A 17,742-nucleotide genomic window follows, 5' to 3' on the forward strand; every position below is an offset into this window, starting at 1 on the left:
TAGCAAGTCCAAAGTCAGCCTCAGCAAAAGGAAATTGCTAAGCAACTCAGTGAAACACTGTATATAAATAAAATACAAAATAGGGCTGGGGATATGGCTCACTAGCCAAGTGCCCCTGAGTTTAATCACCAGTACCCCCCCCAAAAAAAAAGAATAATCAAATTTTTATTTGTGTAGGCATCCCAGCCTTTAAATGAAGAAAGAAAAATCCCAGCAACTCAGACCATTGCTATTTTGCAACCTATAATATATTAGCAAATCTCACCAACGTCACTGTTGACTAGTAGTCAACATCAAAGGAGAGGACATGCATATATGTCAATGCAATATTTCCTATTAAGTTTTCATAAGAAACAGAATTGAACCTAAACCTGACTACCAATTTCCAAGAAATATAAAGCAACAGAGAGAGGCTGATGTTGTTAGCTCAGCACTTGCCTAGAATGCATAAAGCCCGAGGTTCAATCCCCAGCACCACCAAAACAAAAAAAAAGGCAATAGAGAAAACAGATTAAATTGTTGTACCAGGGGGATTGTCATTTATTCACCAAAACTACAATATATCCTAGAAGTCCCACAAACATATTTTTTTTCAATTATTGCAAAAAGTTACAACAAAAGGAGAAATCAATAGATAGTAACTTATATGAGACTTGTTCTCCCACTGAAAGCAACCAGAAAGTTGGAATATATATATATATATATATATATATATATATATATATATATATATATTTTTTTTTTTTTTGGTACCAGGGATTGAACTCAAGAGCACTTGATCACTGAGCCACATCCCCATTCTCAGCCCCATTTTGTATTTTATTTAGAGACAGGGTCTCACTGAGTTACTTAGAACCTCACTTTTGCTAAGGCTGGCTTTGAACTCGTGATCCTCTCTCAGCCTCCCGAGCCACTAGAATATTAAGGCATGTGCCACCATTCCCAGTCAAAATATATTTTTAAAGAGCTATTTTTCATATAGAAAGCCACAAGGGACATGCAACTGTCACCCCTAAGAGCAGGAGAACAAATAGGTGAGCATTCTACCTTGAGGCACCCTCTAGACCTCAGTTTGGGAAGGGGAACCCAAATAGGGCCTAACAGTCTCACTGAGGAGAAAGAGACCAGAGTTCCAGGAGATTAAGCAGTCAAAAACATGTAGAGAAAACTACCAGAAAGATGGGAGCCACAAAGAAAAAGAGTTCCAGAAATCTGCATGGAGGTGGTCTTCAGTTTGGGGCTACATTCTAAGCAGTACCTGCAAGGGCCAAGAACAACTATTAGCTAACCAATCCCACAGTTGGCACTGAGCTGGGAGAAGTCTGGATTCCAGCTAGCCAGAGAGAGTTGACATACAAAAACAGTATGGTCAACAAGCTCATGAAGAAGTATTTGATCCAGGCATGATGGCACATGTCTGTAATCCCAGCAACTCAGAAGGTTGAGGTAGGAGGATCCCAAGTTTGAGGCTGGCAACTTATCAAGAGCCTAAGCAAGTTAGTGAGACCCTATCTCAAAAAAAAAGTTCACTCAATATCATTAATTGTCAGGAAATAAACTCACAAAGACATACCCACTAGAATGGCCCAAATGCTAGTGAAGATGAAGTCAAGTGGAAGTCTCCTAAATTGCTGGTGGAAGTATAAAATGATTGTGGTCATTTTTTAGCATGGCTTGACAGTATCACATAAGATAAAAACATACATTAAACGTAGGAGGCAATTGCACTCCTAGATATGAGTCCACTTATAGGGGCATATATATGAAATAGTACTGTAGGAAAAATGAATCTATAGTTTAAAAAAAAAAGTTATCAGTGGTTGCCTGGAACAGGTGGTGAAGGAACTCACTGGAAAGGATCCCAAGGAAACCCCTTTTCTAGTGAAAAAACTGTTCTATATCTTGATTATGGTAGTTTTTACATGGGTATCTACATTTGTTAAAACTCAGAGTGTGATTGCTTTGGCAGCACATATACTAAAATTAGGACAATACAGAAAAAATTAGCATGGTCCCTGAGCAAGGATGACACCCACATTTGTGAAGCATTCCATAGTTTTGTGGAAACAACCCTTCAACAGATGAATGGATAAAGAAACTGTGGTACATATACAAAATGAAATGTTACTTATAGCATTAAAAGAGAAAAAAATTATGGCAAAACGAAAAGCTGTATGTTCTCTCTGAAAGTGGTGCTGACCCATAATGGGGGTGAGGTGGGTGGCAAGGGGCATGGAAAGAATGGAGGAACTTTGATTGGGCAAAGGGGAGGTAGGACAGGCGAGAGGGCATAATGATAGGAAAGATGGTGGAATGAGATGAACCTCATTACCCGAGGTACATGTAGGACTACTACATGTGTTGAGTACAACTAGGAAAAGTTTTGTTCCATTTATGTACAATGAATCAAAATGCATTCTGCTATCATGTATAACCAATTAGAACAAATTAAAAAAAAAACTCATTGATATTTCCTATCAAGGAATTACTGTTAAGTTGGGTGATGGCCCGTGGGTTCATTATACTATTCTCTATGCTTTTCTTTAAAGCTTTTCTAATTAAATTTATTTTTTAATTAGTACATAGAAATAAACATTATAATTATTGAAGTAGGTAACATGACATTTTGATGCATGTATACACTATGTAACGTTTAAATCAGGTTAAATATATCTACCTCCTCAAACATCATTTATGGTAAAACTTTCACAATCTTTTCTTCTAGTATTCTGAAATGTACAGTATGTTATGGTTACCTATAGTCCCCTACTATTCTCTCTGCTCTTATTTGAAAGTTTCCATGATAAAAATACTAAAAATAACTTTTAAATTAAGATATAACTTCAAATATTTAAAGGATTTCTATGTAGAAAAGAATTCAATTTTATAGAGGAAATCATGTGGAGGAAAATTTGGAGTCAATAGAAGGATGAACTAGACAACAGAAGAACATATAGCCTTGTAAGAGAGTGACTCATGCTAGGAAATACTGGTGTACAGGCCTCATAACTACTCGTCAGGGCCACAGTAAAGAAAATTACAGCAATGAGTGAGAAACTAGACTAACAGCCTTCCAAGATTTCTTCTAACACTAAGATTCTACTAAGATTCCATTGATCAATGAATCTGATTGGTGCACATCTCCCAAACACATCAGAGCCTATTACTCTCCAGTCCTATCAGATATCATACTACTTGTTTAAGATTTTACATTGACTTGTTCATAATTTTTGCATATATTTGTTAAGTCCTTTTCTTAAGGCTTTCAAAAATCACAATCATGCCTTACACCTGTTAGACTCTTTTAGTCCTCGCACAATGTCCTGTACATACTGGGCCATCAAAATGCCTTTTTGAAGGCTCCTTTCAAATCAGTCTCGTAACATTGTGCCTCTTCTTTGCCACTCACGTCAATGTCTTACCTATCACCACAAAATCACTGACCATACCTGCACCACATTCGTGTACCCCGACCCTAACCTAGAGGAGGGCTCTGTGCATACCTAAAAATATGAATAAAGAAATCCTTCCCATATCGTGAGGCTGTAAACTTTCCAAGTGATGTTGATTCATTCTGATAATCAAATTATGACTGTGGAAGACTGGACTTTAATCACTGGAAATATCATTATTCTAACTGCCTGGCTTGTACATACTCCTTACCCAGGTGGCTGCCACCACCATGAACAAACATGGAGCCAACTGAAAAATGATTCATTTCTCCCCATCACATCTTTTCCACCCTGGTGGTCTTTCCTCCCCAGGTATTCATTGTCTTTATACCACCTCTGACTGTCTACATGAGAATTAGGGGGTGCGTGGGGGTAAAACCCTACAAAATGCCAGACACCTCACCAGACACTTTACCTTGTCAAATCATTTAATTCTTATGATTGGAGTAAGCATTATCTACATTTTTCAGATGGGAAATCTGATATTGAAAAGTTTAGCTATTTGCCCAAACTTCTAAATGATAACCTTGGGATTTGAAACCAGATCTACCTGGCTTCAAAATCTATACATTTTACAAGGAAAACAACAACATCACTTTTCTTACACAAGTCTTGAAATAACACAACCTACAGGAAACAACTTCAGTTGAGAAGGATTACTGTCACAATAGCCCTAGGACCATCTTATCCTCCAAGCTCTAAAAGCTTTCTCATTCCTATAATTAAACTCTAAAAGTCCAACATCAACAAATACCATGAGGAGGAGGTAAGTCCTAAAATGCTTAGATAAGCTTCTAGACAGATTAAATGTCTTGTTTGGATCATGATTTTCTTTAGAAAGGTCAGCCTTAAGTGATTCTTTCTAAGAAACAGATCTAACCTAATTCCTTTCATTCTTAAAACTTTCTAAGGATCCCCACTATTAATGGTCTAATGCTACTTTGGCTCATGACTTCCTTTAAGATTTGCTGGCCTCTCCAACAGACCATCCCCCTCCAACTTCACACGTTATACAACACCAACTATTCACATTCTCCTGGCCTCCCCAAATATCCCTTTCTTCATGTTTCCATTTCTCTGAACACATTTCTTCTGACTGCCAGCTTCCGCCACCATCCTCCACCCCAGCCTGTCTAATCAACAACAAACCACATGTCACACTTCTGTTTGCCCTTTGCCTGTGCTTCAAACACATCTCAACTACTTTCTGACCTTATTGATCACCCTTCCAACCATAATAAATGCATTTATGGACAATAATGTTCTACCATCAAATAAATACCTCTCTTTCTGCCATAATCTTACTGTGTTTCAAGTGAATGCTATTATCTCCCTGCCAGAATGAAAGGTTCTGAGGGGAAGAACCAAGTTTTTACAGGCGTACAAATGTCCAGCCTTGGTAGACAGCAAATCTTCCTCATATGCAAAACTAAGTACCATTAAGCCACACCCCTATGCTTTTTTTTTAGGAGCTATCTACTCAAAGGGTCAGGAGTCATTTTCATAAAGACATTTTAAGTTCTTCACTTCATGACCAGAAGCCACTTAAAAACTAATAAATAATCAACATTCTAATTGAAGAAACTATGTCAAACTTACCATCTTAGTGAAATAAAGCAAGAATGAATATAACAAGGAAAGCACGTTGTCCAAAAGGGTGGCATCTGCTGGCTCTTCCACCTTTATCTCCTTTAGTGGTTTTTCTGTATCAGCATCATCAACAGGAGTACCTTCTGTTATAAGTAGCTCTAAAATTGAAAGGGGAAATGGCTATTTTATTTTATGCTATAGAATAAGAATTGTCTCTCTTCAGTTTCAATATTCATCGAGTCTTTCACTAAATATATGAGTCACAGTGCCTGGAATATGTGGTTCTCCTAAAGACAATTAACACAGAGAAGAAAACTTCAAAATCCTAATTAGAGCTGTCAGACCCTTCAATTATAAAATGAACAATCTCCAGTCTACTTTCCACTACTTCCATGGCCATACAACTGCTATCAGAACAATATTTACTAAAGGAAAATTTTTAAAACCAGAGATATATAGACAGGGTCACATTCAAAAAACATGGATTTAGTGCTGGTGAAACTTTGTGTTAAAAATTTTAGGAAAGCTGAAAGAGAGGGAGTCTTGGTTTGCAGATTTACAGGTGGAATGAGCCAAGGCTTAACACAGCATCTGGCACCTGGCAGAGATACTCAACAACTATTTATTGAGTGGACAGATGACAGCTATTTAAAAAGAACACAGTAATACCAAGAGAGACTAAAGGGAATTGGGTACAGACCTGCATTGAGGCTCTGTGAATGAGGTAGAATTCCAGTTAGACCTGAGAGCTTGTAGGGGTGGAATTTCAGTATGAGTTACATGAGCCTGGGGTACGTTTGATTAAACAGCTAGGAGTCCAACATGCAGTTATTAATAAGTTGGACCAGTTGGACTGGGGATGTGGCTCAAGCGCTCGTCTGGCCATGCGGCCAGGGTTCGATCTTCAGCACCACATTAAAAAAAAAAAAAAAAAAAGATGTTGTGTCCGCCGATAACTAAAAAATAAATATTAAAACTCTCTCTCTCTCTCTCTCTCTCCCTCTCTCTCTCTAAAAAAAAAAGGAAGTTGGACCAGTTGCCTCTAAGGTCTTTCTCAACCCTGAGATTCCATTCACTACTATTTTTTTAAGCTTTTGCCTAATTTTTAAATTTTTTTTTTTTAGTTTTTGATGGACCTTTATTTTATTTATTTGTATGCAGTGCTGAGAATCAATCCCAGTGCCTCACATGTTAGACAAACACTCTACCACTGAGCTACAACCCCAGGCCCTCCATTCACTATTGGTCTATGAATTTGACTGCTGGTGAAGTCTGCCCATTGGCTCAGCATCTCAGCATCTGAGACACATTAAATGACATTTGGGAAGATTTTACCTATAAAGGTGATTGACATCATTTTGTGGTGGAACCTAAAAGGCCAGGGAAATAATTCATGCTTAATTTTGTAATCCAAGTTTTCCCTAATCTTGAAAGTTTTGGAGCATGAAAATAACAAATCTTAATGGTGTGTGATTCATTTTCAGAACCTTATGGAGTTAAACACAGTTCATAAGTCAGTAGTGTTCATATATGGATGCAATGTCCTCTGGAAAATGGGAGAACTGATATGTTATTCCTTCTCAAATTAACTGAATCCCCCCCTGCTATGAGTTCTCCTACACTCTGTGTGTGCAGATGGCGGTGGGGTCAGGATCAGTGCTGCTAAGCCCTGCACTGGTGCAGGATAATGCTATAGCTATGCTTACAGACCAGAACCTTTAAAAACACAAAATACAGTAATTATGGCTTCATAGCACCATACTGGATGGATAAAATAAAACAATTAGTCATCATCTAATTTACTGATAAAATGAGAGTGAACAACACAAAAGTAGAATGCTGTTGATGCCATTATTGGGGATTTTTTTGAAAAATTGTTTCTCATCTCCCACTGGATACTGTGTACTATGATGAAGTATTCATAAGTGTCAGACTAAAATGGATTGCAGTTCTGTACTGTTTCCTGTAAGTATATAGTATAAAGATCTGGATGATTGACTGCATTTGAAAAAGTTTAATTACCATGTCCAGGAAGCAAGTCAAAACAGGACTTGAGCTATATTACATTCCATTTAGAAGAAAAGGGAAAAAACACAGCATTGATGAGACTATGAACAGTGATTCTCAAGCTAACTTGTAACAGGCCAGACTTTCCTGGAAGGCCTGGTAAAGACAGATTGTGGGTCCCACCCCCAGAGTTTCTGGTGCTGTTGGTCTGGTTGAAAATTACAGTTTTAGAGCATAAGGCCTTTGAAGAATAATATTTTAGTTGTAAATGGTTTACACAAGCTAGTCATAGCTAAACATTTGCTTTTAGGTGAGTAACAGTCTCTGGCCTATTTTTGATTTCTAGTCATCTTTATTCTTGATTTTCTCTCACTTAAGAGATTTTTTTTTTGAACTCACATGTACCTATATCACTCTCTGCTCTATTTTGTACCTTTGGCAACAAATATCTTTGAAAGCCTTCATTATGATAATGCCTCTACTTTGTAGAGAAAAATTGGCAAGCTTTACCTGGGTCTGCTTTCTCAGTATTTGGGATCTGAGACACTTCTAAGACACCCATGTCCTCAGTCACAGGTTGACTCAAGAGGCTGGGCTCTTCAGGATGGTTCATATTTAAATGATGACTCAGGAGGCGAGGCTCTTCATGAAGATTTCTATTAAGATGATTTGTGTTCTCTTTAGGAAAATCATCTTCGTGGGGTGGCTGCATCTCTACAGGGGAGAAGAATGCATTGAGCCAGCTGGATGACACTATCTACCCCCACTTAAGCCCAATGATCAGCACTCCCCCTCAGCACACAGCTCCAGATACCTCAACACTGCCCTCCATGTCCTGGCATGCGCCCATGAGAACACTGGGCAAGGATACGGGAGGGTTAATTGTTTTCATCCCATTTAAAGGATGACTGAACTATACAGTCAAATTTATAAAGAAGCCTTTAATTCAAAGTATTTCATAAACAAATACATTTATGATAGAGGCTTCAATAACTTACCTTCCCTTGGCAAACCAATATACACCCACATGAATAAATGTGCAGAAGAGAATTCTGGTCCAGAACAAAAGTGTGAAATGTCTATTCTGCTCAGAAATAACAGGAACTCTTTCATCTACAAGTGTGCTGGTCTCACCGAGCCAGTATAGAGAAGGGAATTCCGTAAGTCTAGCTTGCTAATGTGCCTTTCAAATATGTTCAAAGTAACCTAGGAGCCAAATGGTGAACCTATCTCCTTCCTGAGCTCAGGACATAGACCAATAAGATCCAGAGCAAAGATTATCTCTTTACATATTCTACCCTGAACATTCACTTGTACTTTGCATTCTTATTAAAAATATATCTGCTTTGATTAAATGTACAACTGTTTTCTTCCCCAAATTATCAGGTAAAATTAGCATTCTTGGGATGTAAATTTTCCAATGGCTTTATGACCTTCTGGAATTCTTATCATATACTCTCAGTTGAAATATTTCATTTTGAAAAACAATGGATAGAGATGATCAAATATGAAACCAGGAAACAGAAAGCTTTTATCAGGATATTGGCTCATTGTCAGTTTGACGAATATTTAATTGAAAGGCTTCTATGTGTCAAGCACTACATTATAAGGCTTGTCATCCTGGTTCCATCCTTGATTAATATGAATGCAAGGACCTTAGAACCCAGTGGAGTAAAACCAGAATAAGTGACCTCTCCCCCAAGAGACTGGAAATAGCATGGTATCCACAAAAGATAAATGATGGGGAGGGGAATTCAGGCAAGCTATCCATTAAAAGTTATTCTAGGGCTAGGATTGAGTGACAGAGCACTTGCCTAGTGCAGGTGAGGCACTGGGTTCGATCCTCAGCACCACATAAAAGAGATTAAATTCTAAAAAAACAAAAAAAGTTATGCTAGTCACTCCACACCCACATGATCTAGTACAGATATTTTATGATTAAGAAATTATGTTTAATAAAGCCCTTTTATAATTTTAACATAAAATCTGTACTGTTAACAGGTCTACTTTTGTGCATTAGTTTCTCATTTATATCTTTCTCTTTAGCTTTTTATAAAATTTCTCTTTGAACATGCTAACCAATCCCAACTGTCCTAAAGGAAAAAAAGAATAAGGAATGTACTTTCATGCTCTAGCCCAAAAGAATGAATAAAGGAACATATGGGGCTCCTGAGTCAGCCTTCTTTCTCCTTTAGGCACATGGAAACTGAATAGAACTTTACAATAATACACAAAAACACCTGGATGGAACAACTCCTTTTCTCCAGCTCAAGCCGCAGGCAGGAATTTACCTTCAGCTTTAGCCCAGATTTCCTCTAGAGGAGGCGCTGTTATCAATGGAGCAGTCTCCTCCACTGTGGAGTGCTTGTACCTCACAAAATAGATCAAGTATTGGATATCATCAAGCACGGCAGCCTCTTCAAATATGTTACTTTCCTTTATTCCTATGTCTCTAATATCATTCACACGATTATCAAGCATTTGCTCTGCTACGCTCAAAATGTGTGACTCAGAGGCACGGAAGACCTTATCTAGAACTTTTTCCACGTTATAGGGCAGGCTCTCCTGCTGTGCCAACTTCAGCTTTAATGACATTTCCTGCAACATGGCTTCCAGTTCTTGGACATCAAAGTATTTCAGGAAGCGTTGCAAGGACTTTTGTTCTGTAAAGAAGCTGCGGATTATGGGCAAGTCTTCCTCCTGATCGCTAAGCTCTGGCTTTAGGGCTATATGTGGACTCTGTGGGAGTATATCATCTTCAAGGTCTGCAGAAGCAGGACCCTGGCTTTCTGCATCCATGATATTCCCTATGTCCTCAAGGTCCTCTTTTGAGATTTCTTTTCCAGTAGCCTTTTCTGTAGACCCTGAAGTGTTCAGATGTTCCTTAGGGTTGTCGTTTTCAAGATCATCAGAATCTTTATCCTGAAATACTTCACTTATCCCTGAAGTCTGAGTGTTTTCCTCATCACTTCCATCAAAGAGTCCCTGGGCTTCCTCATCTGCCAGAGGACTTTCCTCCTTTCCCATTTCCATATCACCTCGTTCCTTGTCCATCATGTCTACCCTTTTGGCTGTGGTTTCACTTTTCTTAAAAATCTCCCAAATTATACTCATTTCTTGTTTGTTTTCTTTGGTTTCTGGATCAGGATTGATAGTCTCTAAAATTGCTTTCTCAAGAACGTGCTGGTTAACATTCTGAATCCCAGAATGTCTTTCTTTTGACTGTTTTGCACTTACAGCATTTTCATCTTTCAGTAGCTCTTCAGGGGGATAATAATCCTCCTCTACTGCTGCTGGCCTTTTGGTATGGAGACCCGGTACTTCTACCTCGTCAGTTTGCTCTGTTTTTTTAATTTCCTGTGTCCCCTGTGTTGCCTTATGCTGAATCAATTCTTCACCCGAGGACTGCTCTTTACCCTCATCCTTGGAAAGCCCTATCTTCTCATTTACATGACTAACTGTAACAATCACATCTCTTTCTTGTTGCCAAGAAAGATTTTTTCTGGGACTGGGGACCTCTTCTTCCGGTTCTCTTAACAAACCAATTCCATCTGGAGAGGAGAATCCAGATTGATTTTCAGTTTTCAGAACTAGTCCCTCTTTAATTTCCTGAGGTTGATGCTCCACTGAGTCTATGTGCAGGGTTGGTGTATTTACTGAACCTGGCTCATCCATTCCATCTTTGGATGCATCATTTTGATTATCTCCCAGAAATGTTGCAATACCCAAGGATTCTGGTGGTTTACTCTGTTCTTGGGTCATCAGACTCCCTACAGCTTTATGTAGAGATTTATTCTCTAAGCTATCTTCCAAAATCTTCTCTCCAGGTGAAGAGAGTTCTTCATTCACTTCTTTTGAGTCTTTTGAGATATGGATAACTGCTTCTTTTAGGTCATTCTCTTTGTTTTCAAAGGCTGATTTTAATGTGTCCTTGCCCTTTTCAACAGCTGGCAATGAGCTGAGCTTATTGCTTTGGGGAGAAGTATATGCAATCATCCCTTCTATCTTCTCATCCTCTAATTCTGAAACATCTTGCATCAGGTGCTTCTTAGGCTCCTGAACATCTGTCTCTTTTCCTTTAATATGAAGTTCGATGTCCACTTTTGGCTCTTCATCATTATCTGTCTTAGAGGTTTCCACAAAAAGACCATATTTTGCAATTTCAGGATAAATATAATCTGTTGCTGCTTTTGGTTTCTTCTGTTTTCTATCTGGAACTAAAGCTTCCTCATCTTCTTTTTCTTCTTCTGAATAAGAATTCCCCAAATCCATCATATCTGTTTTCTCATCACCACCTGTGACAATAAATAAAGTATCCTCCAAGTTTGTCAGTATATTTTTATCATCATCCTTGATGCCTGGGGGCAGAGTTACCTCAACCTTATCTTCTTCATTTGAATTCTGCTCTTCACCTATTGAATATTTCTCCACTCCAAACTCCACTGGGAATTTCATGCCTTCTTCACTTATAAAGGTTAGTAACAGGAGCTCCCCAAAGCTTTCCTCATTCTCCTCTTCTTCCTTATCAAATGCATAATAATCAGCATCCAATTCCTCATCATCAAAATCATCTTCTAATGAAGTCACCTGTCTGGTCGTCTCATCATCAGACACAAGTGCATCAGCAGCAGAGCCAAATTTGGTTTTCAAGTCTAATGTCATTTCTTTTTTCAAAAGTGTATAAGCATCAGTCTTCTGTTCGTTTGAGACCTGAGAACTGTTGCTGGTTTTGTTGTTTTCACTTTCTGGCACTATCAATTCATCTTGTAGTATTTCTTCAAAGGGTTCAAATGAAGTTTGTTCACCCTGAGCATTATCTGTTTGACTATCTGCATGAGGATGGTTCTTCTGAGCCAAAAATTGTTCCTCAAGATCCATAGTATTTTCTGAGAATGCACTTTCAATTTGCTCTGAGTTTGCTACTACTGGTTTAGGTTCAGGTTCAATGTCCTGGGAGACTTCAGGAAATTGTTCCACTTTTTCTATAGCTTTCTCAGAATCTTCATTTGCAGAATCATACAATTCGAAAAATCCTGGAAGTTCTTCTACATTATAATTATCAAAATCATCTCTTCCACCATCAAAACAGACAAAATCTGTCTCCTGTAAGGAAAAGAAAAACATTAGTGTGTCAATAACAAAGTGTCACAAAAGCAAACTCATCCACGCTCCCAAATTCAGGATTGGTTCTAAAGAATCTTTGGGGTCAACCAGATTACCCTCCTCCAACCCCCATTGGCTAACTCCTTCTATGGCTGAGTAAATCTGTCTTTTTCTAGACTACAGTATTAGAAAGTCTATTCTTTCTTTATTTCTTTCTTTTTATAACATGGGTCATATTCTTTAAAAAGCATAATGAGTTAAAATGGTGACAATTTGGTCTCCAACAGCCTGACTCTTGGGTCTCTCTCAATTTGCTCTGAGCATAAGTAGGGAAAGGCAAGGTATCACTTATAGGATCCTCCAGCTCTTAATATCTACACCTATGTTTCAGGAATTTAATTCTTAATCATTTGCTCAGGAGAAGCTGGAAGATCCTGCAGCATTGAGAAAGATGAATCAGTTTTAAAGTATCTTACTGAGATACAAGTACATTTGATGGAATAAAGAATGATATTAAGGAGGCTCCTCACATTATTATTACCACAAGAACAAACTGAAAACAAGATTCAACAAGTTATACACCTTCCTCTTCATCAGGATTTTACAGTCACTAAGACCTCTCTCAGGACTATCTATATATTTATCTAGTCTTCCTTCTTGCCACTAGTAAGCAAATTGACATATAATTTTTTAAAAAATTTCCATCTCCTAATTAAATCTTCATAATATTCTGTGGGGGTTCTGGGGGTGGGGGAGGCAGTTCAATGTAGTAGGGATGAGTGATTTCCTCTCCCCATCACATGCATTTCTAAGCCATGAGGGATGCATGTAATGGGAAACATAATGAGAAGGCAGAGTTCAAAACAAATGAGTTCTCTGTAATCAGTGAACTGCTGTCACAGCTTAAATCCCAAGAGCTAACTCTCTTTACCAACAATGAAGTCCAACAAGCAACAGAAGTGATTTTATGGCCCCTGAGATTATGAAGAAATTTTAGGAACAGCAACAACAAACAGGATAACTTTATCCATTCACCCCATCTAATCTAAGAACTATCCTAGCCTAGCAGCTTGCATATTCTACAGCCACTACAAAGAGCTGCCCAAAGATGTTTCAATGTTGGTGGGCATAATTACTACACAATTTAAAACTCTAGAAAATGATCAGCTGAAGTGAGAATTCTAGAACACGAAATCCTTTCAGTCACAAACTCAATTTAAGTCAGAGCACAATACAGGAATGCTGTATAAAGGAAGCAGTTGGGGCCTTAAAAGATCTGAGACTGAACATCATCTGAAACGCTCAGGTCCCCTTTTCCAAATCTATAACATGACTATGATCCCATATATGACTAAGAATAAGAAAACCTTTGTAAGTACGTATTTCTAGCCTAGTATAAAAGTTAGAGTTTATTAATTTAACCTAAATATACTTAAAATGTCTAATAACTATCCAATGAGTAGTTTTCAAGTTGGAATACCTCCTTTTGCCTGTAAAATGAAATTATTTACCTCTTAAATTTAATAGCCAAGTACAAATATATTAAATTATTTATTTTTCACATATAAAACAGAAGAGAAAAGCCCTATAGTTGAGTAAACAGCCTTCTATAAGAATATCTGTTTCGATATATTAGAAAACTCTCAGATTATAATATAATCACCCTTGAATGCCTTTCAAACTTTTTTTTATAGGTAGTCTGATTTCAAATGAAAATCTGATACACAAATGTTATAAACACATTATAAAACTTTCAGAAGCAGTTAACTGAATATAATGGATGGATTTATAAGCCAGTTTACAATTGAGAACAAAAAAGAAATCCATAACTTACATTTGTTAGAATTTGTAGCTCTTTTTTAGTATATTCACGAACTACCTTGATGAAATCTTTTGGAAAATGTCCAAAAATATGGCCAAATATGGCCAAAATATGGCCAACCTATAGTTCAAAAGAGACAAATATAAAATAAACTCTGTACAAGGAATATAAATAAGAGATTCTCAGAAGTGGCAGGAAATATACACATAATAGATAGGTATATGGTATAACCAAGAAAGAAAGTTGCTATAACAATTACACTGAGATTATTATTCCAAATAAAAATTAAGTACAGAACTGTTAAAACAACATTTCCAACCACTGAAGTTTTCTTTTTTACATTTAGCTTAATTCTCAACACAGAGCATATAAAGTAAAGACTTCTGAAGTAAATAAAAGATCTGCATAGGAGATTATTGTATATTATATGGTTAAAACTATATAAATCAAAGCTGGTTATAAATGCAATTCCAAATAACCTCTATCAAGAATTTACCTGTACATTTTGTAGCATTGCTCATAAACCAATATTTATGTCTTTCTTAACCAATACACAACAGTCATGAAAATTAATAAGTAAAAACAATACAAAATCTCTAAAATGTATTACCACTATAGCAAATGTATTGATAGTATATGCTTTCCTAGCTTTTTCCAAATCTACTTTTACAAGTACTTGGGGAGAAAATAAAATTACAATATAATGCATACTAAACCACATATCAAGCTTCAGTTTCACCCAAAATAAATCCTCTGCAGAAAAGAACCCCATTTATTTTCAGCACCAACAGCTAAATTATATGAAGTTACATAAAGTGTACAAAAGGTATATAAAGTTCCCCTTGAGAAAGACACTCTTATTACTAACTACTGACTAAAAGGAACAGAAGATTCTTGCCAATAATTAAAGGAAACTGATAGGCAAATCAAACGCCCAAAAAAGAAAATTAAAAAAAGGCATCTTATCACTAACTCTAAAATATCCCCATTCATGAATGTTCTTGTTATATCTAGAAACCATCTGAGAGCCAGTATTAGTGGTAGAATACTGCCATGAGGATTAGATAAGACAGAGCAATTAAAAGCTTCATCACTGGCAGATAAAGTCTGAGACTCTAGAAAACCAACAACATTGCAGAATGAAAACTAAAAACTCAAAAGGAGAATCATTTTGAAAACTAAAGAGTTTTTAGTTTCCTAAGTATAACATTCATGACATGAGAGGCGAGTCTGAGGGGAAATACACTTTTCCCTTCTGATGAAAATTCTATTAAGGTTAAATTTGGAAAAGAAAAAAAAAACAGAGATGTATGGAGAAAGGAAACACATTTATCTCTTCTTAATCTGTGTCAATTGAGACCATAGATTATATAAAGCTCCATAATTACACACTGGGTGGTATCCCATTTCTTGTGATATGAAAAAAAAATGATGCAGAATCACAGAGGCTCATGACTGGAAATAATTTTTATACCTAATTTTGCTTCCATACATCATCCCTGCCAAGGTGCTGCTGATTTGATTTGTGGGTGGGGAGCAAAGAATTGCCACAAGAGAACAAATTGTGCATAAGCTACTATCAGAACAAATGTACTTAAGTGCCACTGCCCTAAAAGGAAATATTCAAAAGGAAGATGAATTAGACAGGGATCCTTTCCTAACTGAGTTTTTCACTTTATAGGGAGCTAAGATAAAACACAACCTGACTGAAGGCAAAGAAGACAAATGAATGCCACAGGAGCAATGCAAACAAAGTGCCACCCAAACACTCATCAGTCGGCAAAGATCCTTTCTGGTCAGGTGCTGAAAGCAGGGCTCCTCAGGAAGACAGGATGAGTGCTGCCACCCAGAATGGCAAGAGTCCTAGGGATGAACATAGTTAACAGGCTACAATGTGACAGGAGAAAATGTAAATCAAGCCCATTTATCCAAAAGCTCAAAGAAGGGGAGAAAGACGACTACTGTATGAAAAATGCCACTTAGGTACATGGAAAAACAGTTCCAAGTTTAAAGATTACGAATCCTATTTGGTATGAAAGAAACAATAGATGGTTCTTTATATGGAGTACTGCAACTGGTACTCTGTCTAAATATAAAGTTTGTACCTAAAGGCACCAAGTTTCAAGATCATTCCCTAAGAATCAGAAATGGCAACAAAATGAAACTAGTTTTCCCATAGGGATTACTCTTATTTTCTGTCTTATTTTCTGCTGTGTGGTATTTTATTTAGGGTGAGGACTTTCAGGGATGCAACCCGGAATGTCTCTAAACTGGAACATTCCTACAGTCATCAAAGACCCTTGCTACTATTTTAAGTAAACAATTCACATATCACATTTTTTTAAATGAAAAGGACAATACTCATAAGTCTCTCAATGAGGTCACTCCTAGTGAATCTCCCCATTTAAAATATCAAAGCTTGATATAAGCAATGTCATGTCTTTCATCAGAAGATCCATACAACTGGCTAGAAGTAGAACCCCTGGGGGAACCTTCAGGCATAGATTATAGGAAAAGCAGAAAATGGATGACCCAGAAGTCGCAAAAAAGAAAAAAAAAAAAGCACATAATGAACATAATATTCTGCTTTTTTAGAGTAAAAACAGCACAAATGATTAGGTAAAATACACAAAAAATCAACTTTAAATATGCATGCCTGAGTTACTGTCTCAGACTTAACTTACAGGATTAACTCTAATGTCCATGAATCCTTCCCTTTTGAAGCAGCAAAGCTAAGAATTGTCAGGTTTTCACCATGACAACCTTTATGCTGTGTAGAGCCTTCTGGAACTTGATGTGAGGGGTAGCAACCACAACCAGTTCAGTTCTGTTTCAGAAAGTCTACTGACTTTCTATGCTGTGCCAGGCCTAAGGCGTGTTAGGAGCACAGGGCCTGGCAGACAGGTCAGGTTAACTCTACAAAGACCCCAAGAAATCAGTCATTTAAATCTACACTGCTGAAAAAACCCATCAAAATTAAGAATATAAAACCTGTCAAACTTTTACTTACACTTCCGGCCCAAAGTTCTGGTGATACCTCTGCCAGTTTATAGTAGACATATACAGGGTCACCTTTTTTTAAATTCACAAAACGACAATCTGGGCCTCTGAAATCTTCAAGAACTTCACCTCGGTACATTAACACTGTATATGAACATTGAAAAAAGAAAAACAAACATTAGAACTTGATTATTCACAATCGACATTGACCCATCAGGAAATATGAATCCCACTATGAACAAAAATCAAGTTTTTCCAGTACTCTCTGGAATCACTTTTAATTCACCTGCTCAAAGTATCTAAAATTCTTAGAGATTTTATTGCTATAAAATACAATATTCCCTGCAATTAGACAGGGGAAAAGGAAGCTTCTCTATTTTTCTCTGTGCTGAGAAATAAAAAGCCATGTGGCTACTACCAACCATGGCTGGTTTCAGTGAAACTCTTGGTTTTTTCAGGCCTCAATTTTTTCTGTTTCATAATCATAAAAAGCTTCATTTTGCAAATATGTAAATCCAAGTGTAGACACGGACAGGCTTAAATATGGCTTCATGCAGAGGTAATAGGGAAGGAAGAGGGAAGAATATCCAGGAACCCCCAAGGGGTTAATTAACTTGAACTAACCGCTAAAAGACATTACCTTTAAGTGGCTGCAAGTGCTACCATGCAGCTGTAAACACTGTCAATTTCATTTGCAGCAGAGTTGCTGTCTCTGTGTTCAGGATCTGGGTAAATTACCAGGAAATGTATTTTCTCTGAGCAAATATT

The 17,742-nt window shown here is 37.2% G+C and overlaps 1 protein-coding gene and 1 non-coding gene across 2 annotated transcripts in view; one reads left to right on the forward strand and one right to left on the reverse strand.

The window, feature by feature from the left end:
- The window catches only part of LOC143382066 (transport and Golgi organization protein 1 homolog), a 37,347-nt gene that overhangs the window by 17,294 nt on the left and 2,311 nt on the right, over window positions 1-17,742 (reverse strand). Inside the window, exons 2-6 of the mRNA XM_077105588.1 lie at window positions 16,985-17,118; window positions 13,987-14,094; window positions 9,341-12,152; window positions 7,560-7,763; window positions 5,052-5,200 (exon numbers count right to left, since the gene is read on the reverse strand). Of these exons, the coding sequence (XP_076961703.1) occupies window positions 5,052-5,200; window positions 7,560-7,763; window positions 9,341-12,152; window positions 13,987-14,094; window positions 16,985-17,118 (3,407 nt within the window). The remainder of the gene's footprint in view (window positions 1-5,051; window positions 5,201-7,559; window positions 7,764-9,340; window positions 12,153-13,986; window positions 14,095-16,984; window positions 17,119-17,742) is intronic.
- LOC143382436 (U6 spliceosomal RNA) lies at window positions 1,954-2,060 on the forward strand. Its single transcript, XR_013088989.1, has one exon. It is a non-coding gene; the product is annotated as a U6 spliceosomal RNA (small nuclear RNA).

Source organism: Callospermophilus lateralis, chromosome 16 (assembly GCF_048772815.1).
Source record: "Callospermophilus lateralis isolate mCalLat2 chromosome 16, mCalLat2.hap1, whole genome shotgun sequence".
Lineage (NCBI taxonomy): Eukaryota > Metazoa > Chordata > Mammalia > Rodentia > Sciuridae > Callospermophilus > Callospermophilus lateralis.